The sequence below is a fragment of the Vespula pensylvanica genome, chromosome 21 (genome assembly GCF_014466175.1).
Source record: "Vespula pensylvanica isolate Volc-1 chromosome 21, ASM1446617v1, whole genome shotgun sequence".
In the NCBI taxonomy this organism is placed as follows: Eukaryota; Metazoa; Arthropoda; class Insecta; order Hymenoptera; family Vespidae; genus Vespula; species Vespula pensylvanica.
Window position 1 is genome coordinate 1 of NC_057705.1, and position 9,544 is coordinate 9,544.

Sequence of the window (9,544 nt, forward strand, 5' to 3'; positions counted from 1 at the left end):
TCTGTGTAATATATTTAAATTTCATAAAAAAATGAATATTTTATCCACTTAATTATAATCGTGTATTTGATAAAAAGTAAAGAATAAAATATATTTAGTTTATGAATGATATTCGTGATCGTTCATCATGCACATAAATTTCCAACTATGTCCAGTTGACAATAGAAGAATTCGTAGTTCTAGGATGCAATTTATACGATTATATAAAACTTAACATCTTCGATTTTCAGTAAATATTTATCATTGAATGAGATAAAAGTCTTATGCCTCGATATTTCTTATTCCAATGATGTTCATTACTAATTACAAGTCAACAATAAATGTTGAAAGAATCCACATTAAATTTATTACTGTAAAATTAAAGAAATAAAGTTGCAAGATTGCTATGAAAGTAGAATGAATTCAGAATCCTCAGCTATTCGATACTTGTATAATTCAATAAAAAATGCATAACTAAAAGAAAAGGACAAAAGAAAGTTTCGATAAAATAATATTGCTCGAACGAAGAAAGAATGTACAAATTTAAAGAGCTGTGAATTCTGTTTAACTGTAACAAAATCCATCTTGCATATTTTTAAGTACATATACCACAGTGTACTGTTAACGATAACGAACGAAATCATTATGCACAAGTCCTGAAAAGATAAACATAGAATTAATTGAACGTTTTCGTAAAGGGTAAAGGGAAAATAAATAACAATATTTGCTTCTCAGTCGTCATCCAGTGTCGAACATCATTTTTTATTATAGATAAATGAAACTGACGACGAAAATTCTGAACGTTGTACTTGCTTTATTCTATCATCAAAAATAACGATTGCTTATACGGTTATATTAGGTTAAGGAACGCAGTAGACTAAGACATTTCGTAGTTAAGCGTGATCGATATTAATATATTCAATCGCGAAAATCAAATTTTTGGCAATCGATTGGTATATAAAATAATCTAATTACCTACAATAAACGAGAGAACGATGGGTGATTACGACACGTGCCATGAAATTACTCAAAATGGCGATTCCATCGATAGTAAGAAAACCAAGTGAACTGTCCCGCATGTGCATCACGGTGCCTGTTGAATAAAATTCACAGAGGAAGATAGAAACGCAATATCATAACTGTTGAATCGATTTTTATGTGTAGATTATAAATAAAAGTAAAAAAAAAACTTTTTTAATGAAGATTAATTTAAAAATACTACACGTGCTTTGTGCAATATATTTAAATTTCATAAAAAAATGAACAATTTATACACTTAATTGTAATTATGTATTTAGTAAAAATTAAAGATTAAAATATAATTAGTTTACGATATTTATGATCGCTTACTGCTCACATAAATTTCCAACGATGTCCAGTTGACGATAGAAGAATTCGTAGTTTAACGATGCGAAACGATTCAGACGATTATGTAAAACTTGATCTCTTTGATTTTTTTTAAGTATTTATTAATGAGTGAAATAAAAGTTTTATGCAAAGTACTAAAGGAGGTTATCGATTATGCGACATTCACTCTTGAAATCTCTCGCGCGCGCGCGCGCGTGTGTGTGTGTGTGTGTGTTTGTATGGATATATATATATATATATAAATATATATATATATACCACACATATACATACATATACACACATATATATATGTATATATATGTGTATATTTAATATAATTAATATTTATTAACTTACTAAATACAAGTATATACTTAGCGTCGAGTTTCATGCAGAATCGTCTCGTGTACTTGCTGCACGACAGTTGTACTCTCTCATACACGCTCATTAAGAGCGCAATTTTCTCGAGTAATGCTCAAGATAATTAACTTTTAGGCAGGGCAAATTGTAGAGTGGGGTTTTTACATATACATTCAGCATGTTGCTATAAAAACCTTTTCCTACGTGACTTTCCAGAGATCTCTTTCATTTAAATGTTCACATTTAAATACTAATTCTTTTTACGCCTAAAGTTAGGCTAATGAATGAATTATTTGAATTTCTTTTGAAAGAAATGTACAATGATAATACAATAATATATTAACAAATTCCTTTAAACTTCGAAATAAAGAAAAGACAATACGCACGCATATGTATTGCCAGCTTTTTTTTCATTTCCTTATAAATTTATGAATAATTATAAACCATTTGCCGCGTTGATATATGAAACTATTTCGTAACAGCCGACAGATAGACGGATAGAAATGATTTAGTCTACGAAAAAAAGATCGACACAATTTTTATGGAAATATACATATACACACACGCGCGCGTGTATGGCGTGTGGTACATTGATTTATGGTGAATTAAAATTCTTAAAATTAATCTAAAACATCTAGCTATCATTCGTAACTAAATCATAAAATCCTTCTATTCGGCTAGAATATATTGTAACGTAAAATATGTCGATTATTAATGTCAATATCTCGTAAAGATACGCGTAAAAGTAAATTAGTAGTTGCACGTGCATCAATAGGACCTAATATATGGACAAGTATATTGAAATTCAGCCCTCATAGGCAAAAAGTCGCAAAAATCGTTGAAAAATTGTGTCGATCGGTTTTCGGAGCAAGAGTAAATTCTCTCTCATCCTCGATAATAAGTCTATCTCTCACTTTGTCCTGATATCACCTCGTACATATACATATTTGTTTAATGTCATATATATATATATATATACACACACATATATATATACATATACACACACACATATATATTCAGTCCCGTTCACCCCTTTCTTCGGCACGCTCTTCCGCTCTTGCTTTCATTCGAGTGATAAACGCCTGCCCCTTGCTCTTGCGAAAATTTTCGTATGGATCGTTCAAATTGATGCCGACACCCTTGTATTGGTCGTTTTTATCTCGTATTTCACCGCCCGATATAGGTGCCTCAATACCTTGCTCGTTGGCACCTAGTCCAGCACCTCCCCAGCCCATTTTTTTTAACAATTGGTGCCCCTTATTACTTTCATCCAAGCTTATTTCTTGCGGAGCTTTGCTATACGTCGATCCGCTAAAGGAAAAAGTAATGAAATATGTATATAAAGTAATGAAAGTAATAAAATATGTATATAAATAACAATTTAGAGAGTCAATAGGAAATAAAATAATTTTCATCGATGAAAATAAAATTTATCAAATGAAATTGATGACTTACAGAAAACTCGGAGGAGTTGGACTGCGATCTTGTCTGTCTAATCTCCTCTCTGGACTTCGATCCTTGTTACTGTTCCTTCTTCTACGACTTCTGGTATTATGATTACTGTTACGGCTATTACGTCTATGATTCGCCGTTGGTGATCGCGATCTACTTCTACCCCTCGATCTAGATCTCGATCTACTACGAGATTTGCTTCTGTAACGTTTCTTTGGTGGACTAGGACTTTTCGATCTTGGCCTTAAAATAGGTGACGGAGACTTGGACTTTTGTCTGATGCCAGCTACAATGTCTTCCTCCTTGCGTTTACGCGCAGAATTCTTTGCCTTATAATATTCGTAGAGACCAAGTTTCTCCCAACCATCGCTAATAAAATATAACAGATAATTAAATTAAGCCACAGAATACTACTAACGCTTTGGTTATATATCGGATAAAATTATATATTATAACTTCTTCACCTATCTCTCGGTGAATCGTGATTTGGAGGTGCGTAAAATGCTTCTACGGCTGCAACCAATCGATCGCTGGGTGGTGCGGGCGGTGGAAGTCTGATGGCATCGGGATCCAAAGGTTTGTATTCTCCGTCTTCCAGTTTAATGAGCGGGACCATCAAGCCTGCAGGCAACTCAAAGTAAGGCATGCTGGGCATCAGATCCTCGACAGACGGTTCGTGAATGACAGGAGGTGGGCCAAATCCTGGTGGAGGTTTAGAAAAATCTGGTAAAGGAACGTTCGCGAATGGCGGTGGTTCGTTTCCTGGTGGCACACCCCAACCAGGTGGAGGTTGGCTGAAGTTAACGTCACTACCCATCGGTCCGCTTGGGCCAGTATGATTAGGGGGTAATGACATGTTTTGTTGATTCTGCGAAAATTTCATAAGAATGTTACACAAACATTGATATCATAATCGATTGAAATGACAAAGTGAAACAAAACTAATACCATTTGCGGAGGTGGCGGAGGCGGTGCTTTAAGTTGCTGATCGATCGCTATTTTTTGCTGTTCGATATTTTGAATTTGTCTCAAAGCGTGTGTAACAAACGCTTGATGTTGCGCTTGATAATTATCGAATGTTTGCTTCGTAGAAGTTGTGATTGGAGTAATAGCACTTGCATGTTGCGATACCAAATTAGCTTGATATTCGGACCAAGATGCGCTCGGTTGTTTTAATTTATCTATAATCCCTTCGTCAAAGTAATTATTCTTCGATTCCCAAAGGCTTAACAATTTATTAAGCTTATTAAGTTGCTCTTCGGATGCAGCTAATGAAGTATTACAGAACATGGGAACAACAACACTTTCCATTGCCTTCCGAAGATCCATAGATTTTTTTCTAGCACTAAGAAATGTTATACGTTGCACACACACATAAACATAGGCGCGCGTATTTATGTATGTATATGTATGTATGTTGTGTGTTTAAATAAATAAATAAATAAATAAATATATATATATATAGACGCACACACACACACACATACACGCACATGATATTATTATAGAAATATTATACATTCGATATATACGCGTATTAAACGATTTCGCGATCTCAAGGTAGAATTAATAAAGATATCTATCCAATCGTAATAGTACATCTAATATTATTAATCAATTATCAAACACAAACAAGAAACACAAAGTATAAAAAATATCTAATATTAATAAATATTATCATTTTCCATTTTTCTGATTTAATATATAATTATTTAGTAATATAATATAAATAACAAATTTGTATTCTTATAAAAATTTTACGTGTACTCACCAATGATGTAAGACATCGTTTACCAAATATATAATATGAAGCTTATGACTAAACGTTGATCCTTGGATAACTCTGAAATAGAAATATGCCGTGTAAGAATATATTTTCAAATTAAAAATCATGATTTAATGAAAATTGTACAATACTTTTTCAATAAATGATCAGCAACCACTTGATTGCTTTGTGGTGTTACAGAATTTTGAAGGATCCAAGCTTTTCCCGCGCTTATGCTGTCTTTCGTGCAGCTATCAATAATAGGTTGCAGAACTGTATCAAATGCGGTAAGATCTGTGTTTGTGCTTTGAGCACTATTTTGCAAAGCTGTTTCCTGAGCTTGTCTGACAGCATCCTCTACTCTGCCTTGTTGTTGCGCCATCAATGCAGCATGTTGCGCAGCAAGATTTTGTTCCGATTGTCTAACTTGTTCCTGCAGAGTCGTTTGTTGCGACTGAAGGTTGGCCAGTTCTGTTTGAAGCCATGCTGGTGGGCCACCGATGTTAACAGCTGGTGTCACTCCACCCATAGGTGGGTTTACACCTCCCATGCCAGATGGTACCGATCCAATTGGTGGTCCAGTATTTGTTGGTCCTCCAATTTGTCCAGGTACTCCTGGTATCACCGTACCAGCCGAATTTCCCACAGGCCCTATTCCAACCACTGGATTTAATCCATTGTTCTGAGTATTTAGGCCAGACGTTAGATTGACGTTATTCAGTGGCTGCGTGGCGGTAGCGGCTGTTTGCTGCTGCTGCGAAACGTTTAAACGTGGGTCTGCATTTTGCATTGGATTTATTCCTTTTTGCTTTAAAACTGTAAACGAATGACGGTGGATTATTGTAAAATGTTTGATTTCTTCAATTGTTATTGAAAAAGTATACAAATAGTCCAATTTCTGTTGTGTCTTATCTTTTACCAGTGCATAATAAAATTCTTGATAGTATTAGAGAAGTATATCAGAAAATGCGGTAAGTCATATGGGAGCACTATATTCTTTCCCTGTTTTATATTTCTATATTACTAGGGTTTTACAGGGTATATTATGAGAAATGAATATGTCCCACATAGATTTAAGCGATACACTGACAATGTACTCCGTATTAGACAAGCTCCAGTAAGAATCTTAAAACTATGTCTTCTCAAAATCACCATTGTCGATGAATACAAGATGTCTTTAGTAAAAGCAATCCGTTTAACAAATAGTAATCCCAAAATCTTGAAACGTAGTGTTCACATTTGATGATAAATACTTTTGTACGATGAATTCAGAAATTTCCTTTCACCCGTATATCTTTTATTATTATTATTATTATTATTATTATTATTATTATTATTATTATTATTATTATTATTATTATTATTATTATTATTAGTATTAGTATTATTATTACTATTATTATTACTATTATTATTACTACTACTATTATTATTATTATTATTATTATTATTATTATCATCGTCTATTTATTTTATATTATTTTATTCTATCTTTTTTTGTCAGTCATTCCTTGTTCGTTGAATAAAGCATAGCCTTTATGCTTCTCAATTGTCGTTAAGGGGCTGTATCCCACTTACTGGCTTGCTCTGTAGTCACTTTGTACTGATAGTAGTTGAAGTGCTCTCCGCCAAACAGGAAACCAAACTTAGGGTTGTCCTTCTGCTTATTTTTGGTCATCTGCTCGAATTCGGGTCCATTGCGGGCAACAAACTGTGCCAGTTTGTCAATGATGTTCCGTAATTCTGTATCTACATGTTATACGAAAACAAAAATAATTAGAAACATCGATTAATGCTTGACATAAGATCCATTAAAAAGAAACAAAAGGAACGTGTTTAGAAATATAAAAGAATATTGTTTAAATATATCCCTGTCCTAAAATGTGCCCATCGTAACCTGAAAATTTTGAATTGCTCATATTTAACACCACGCAAGGGTGACACATGACGCATCGATCTACAGCTTTGAGCAAATAAAATGCTAAAAAATGATTAATTATAAATATCACGATTAATACGAAAACGGAGTACAAATCGTGTTTTCTTCTATTCAGGGAATATGCGGTATCGCGCTCAGAGGCCTGACTTTCCGCCGAGCCTAACAATTTTTAGTTACCTGCGGGCGCTTGGTCCATTATCGCGACTTCTTTCGAGTACTTTCACGTTAAATAACAGTTGTATGTTTTATAAAATTGGACCTTCTCTTTTGTATGATCGGAATTCGGCTCCGAAAAACATTATCTTCTCATAACCGACACAAGACGCTAGACGTCGCCATTATTAACCGATACTTTCTTGCTTGGCTATGGGTGGCGCTCTAATAACTGGACATTTCACATGCGGATATTCCACCATTTTTATAAGTTTCGCGTTTTCTGATTGACGTACCGTTTGGTTCTTCTCAGTCTTTCAGTCATATCTCTAGTTAATCATATCATATATTTTTGCCGATTTACAAGAAAACGTTGCTAAGGTTACGTATCAATTTTCCCAAGTATTCTTTTTATCTAGCATGAACTAATCTCGCGTTATTCCGATACGCACGCGTCTTGTGCAACCTTGGGTGTAGTTTTTAATTCCGCTATAACAATACTTATTACTCGTAATTATTGCACATAGAGTAGAGTAGATTAAAGTAAAGTCGATAATATTATCGATGCTTTGAAAGAACGATTTTACAACGTCGTACGTGGATACATACATGCATTTATGAATATTAACCTAAATTCGTAAATAAAATTTTATTTGGCAATTGTATATATTTTTGTATATATTAGCAATACTACAAATAATTGGCACATAATATTTGAATAATAATGACGATTTGTGTATTGCAGAAATGCCAGTAGCATCTGACATAAAGTCCAGTTGGGCGGATGAAGTCGAAGAAGAAGGAGGAGTATTGCCCCCACCTTCTGAGGTTTATGAGAATGGATTTAAGATACTTACAGAATACAAGTTTAATCAAGATAATAAGAAAGTAAAAGTTGTACGCACGTATAAAATAGAACGTCGTATAGTATCAAAAACTATAGCTGCCAGAAAGAATTGGGCCAAGTTTGGAGATTCCGTGGACGACAGGCCTGGTCCAAATCCTGCTACTACGGTTGGTGCCGAAGATGTGTTTATGCAATTTATATCTAGTAAAGAGGAAGAAAATAAAGTGGAAGAAGATACCCTTGATAAATTGAAAAATATGGGCGACAAAGGTGTTGTTAAATGTCGTAACTGTAACGGAGATCATTGGACCTCAAAGTGTCCATATAAAGATACTGTACTTGCCGGTGGTACGTATTCTTACGGCTAGTTTTTATAGATTCCAAAAAGATAGATTTCAAACCGTAAGTATTATTATTTTTAGGAAAAGTTCCGGATGATAAGAAACCCCTTGTCAACCCTGCTGTTCCTGGCGCAATAGCTGAATTGAAACCGCAAGGAAGTAAATATGTACCGCCGAGTATGCGAGATGGTGGCAATAAGCGCGGCGATGCGATGCAGATGCAGCGCAGGGACGACACCACAGCCATTCGTATTTCTAATTTGTCTCAAAGTACTACGGATGCAGATTTAGATGAACTTGTCAAACCTTTTGGAACAGTTGTAAAACAGTATTTAGCAAAGGAGAAACAAACTACTCTTTGCAAAGGATTCGCATACGTGCATTTCAAATATAGAGCAGAGGCTGCGAAAGCAATTGCTACTCTTGATGGTTATGGATATGATCATCTTATTCTAAGCGTAGAATGGTCCAAACCGCAGCAACAAAATAATTAATTCAATTTGATATGTAATAATAAGAGAAACACGAGTTGTATTTACAGCAAAATGCTGGATTTAATGAGTGCATGGCTGTGCCAAGTTGCGGGGTCCCAGAACAAGTAGCGAATATTTTTATGGTATTCAATATTTTCCACTTTTACATTCGATATCTCAAAATGATATAACATATAGCGAAATTAATCTGTAATCTTACAAATTGGACTTTAATAAGCTAAAAACTATGTTATTCCTGATATTACGACTTGTCACAGATTTTCAATTTTCAAGACTCGGGTCAGTCATTTTTCTGTAAGAATCATGTTTCTTTTTTTTTTCTCTAAATTGTTTTATATTTAAAATTGATTTTAATAGAGAATATATATAAACGAGTCTTGATTATTACTATGCGTAAAATTAAAGATCGTTTAACAGCCGAATTATATCGACACTTTGTAATGTAGCAAGATGCATCTAAGATACCTACCCTTTCGTTCCAATATTGTCATCAGCGTTCAATCAAGTTCCAGTTAGAATGTACATTTAACTTTGTTTTACCGCACATTGATTATTAAATAATTAGGTACTTTACGAATCTGTTTATGAAGTTTATAGGGGATTTAATTGTGTTAATTTGGTCTGCAGGTCTTTCCTTTCGTTTCTTTTTCTTTTTTTCTTTTTTCACTTTTACATTTAAAAGTGAAAGCATAACAAAAACAAATGCATAAGTATACTTGTCTATTTGAATAGTAAGAGAAAATATTACATTGTTATAATAAATATGATTATCGAATGTTTAACTGTTAAAATGCTACATTGCGTTGCTATAGATACGCTGTAAAAAGAAAAGAGAAGGATAAAAAGTAAATGCTAATCCAA

General features: G+C 33.8%; 2 protein-coding genes across 3 annotated transcripts; one reads left to right on the forward strand and one right to left on the reverse strand.

Moving 5' to 3' along the window:
* Positions 1-1,653: 1,653 nt before the first annotated feature.
* On the reverse strand, positions 1,654-7,189 carry LOC122636269 (calcium homeostasis endoplasmic reticulum protein). 2 transcript variants are annotated; one of them, XM_043827307.1, is made up of 8 exons: positions 7,026-7,189; positions 6,488-6,658; positions 5,062-5,725; positions 4,916-4,987; positions 4,093-4,489; positions 3,609-4,012; positions 3,148-3,513; positions 1,654-3,003 (listed from the first exon to the last, which is right to left on the reverse strand). In XM_043827307.1, the coding sequence occupies exons 1-8, from the start codon at positions 7,042-7,044 to the stop codon at positions 2,709-2,711; spliced, it is 2,388 nt and encodes a 795-aa protein (XP_043683242.1). In that variant the 5' UTR covers positions 7,045-7,189; the 3' UTR covers positions 1,654-2,708. The 2 variants fall into 2 exon arrangements, with proteins under 2 accessions (XP_043683242.1, XP_043683243.1); XM_043827308.1 differs by lacking the exon at positions 7,026-7,189 and having other exon boundaries at positions 5,062-5,663; positions 6,488-6,627.
* A 58-nt stretch (positions 7,190-7,247) lies between these two features.
* LOC122636272 (eukaryotic translation initiation factor 3 subunit G) lies at positions 7,248-9,260 on the forward strand. The gene is made up of 3 exons (XM_043827315.1): positions 7,248-7,382; positions 7,747-8,196; positions 8,271-9,260. The coding sequence occupies exons 2-3, from the start codon at positions 7,749-7,751 to the stop codon at positions 8,681-8,683; spliced, it is 861 nt and encodes a 286-aa protein (XP_043683250.1). The 5' UTR covers positions 7,248-7,382; positions 7,747-7,748; the 3' UTR covers positions 8,684-9,260.
* Positions 9,261-9,544: the final 284 nt, after the last annotated feature.

Excerpts from the sequence above, each read along its gene's own strand:
- LOC122636269 (XM_043827307.1), bottom strand. Across the intron at positions 3,514-3,608 it reads CACGATTCACCGAGAGATAG|CGATGGTTGGGAGAAACTTG; the intron begins GTGAAGAAGTTA and ends ATATTTTATTAG. Across the intron at positions 3,004-3,147 it reads CCAACTCCTCCGAGTTTTCT|CGGATCGACGTATAGCAAAG; the intron begins GTAAGTCATCAA and ends TTTTTCCTTTAG.
- LOC122636272 (XM_043827315.1), top strand. The coding sequence starts at position 7,749 with ATGCCAGTAGCATCTGACATAAAGTCCAGTTGGGCGGATGAAGTCGAA. Across the intron at positions 8,197-8,270 it reads AGATACTGTACTTGCCGGTG|GAAAAGTTCCGGATGATAAG; the intron begins GTACGTATTCTT and ends TATTATTTTTAG.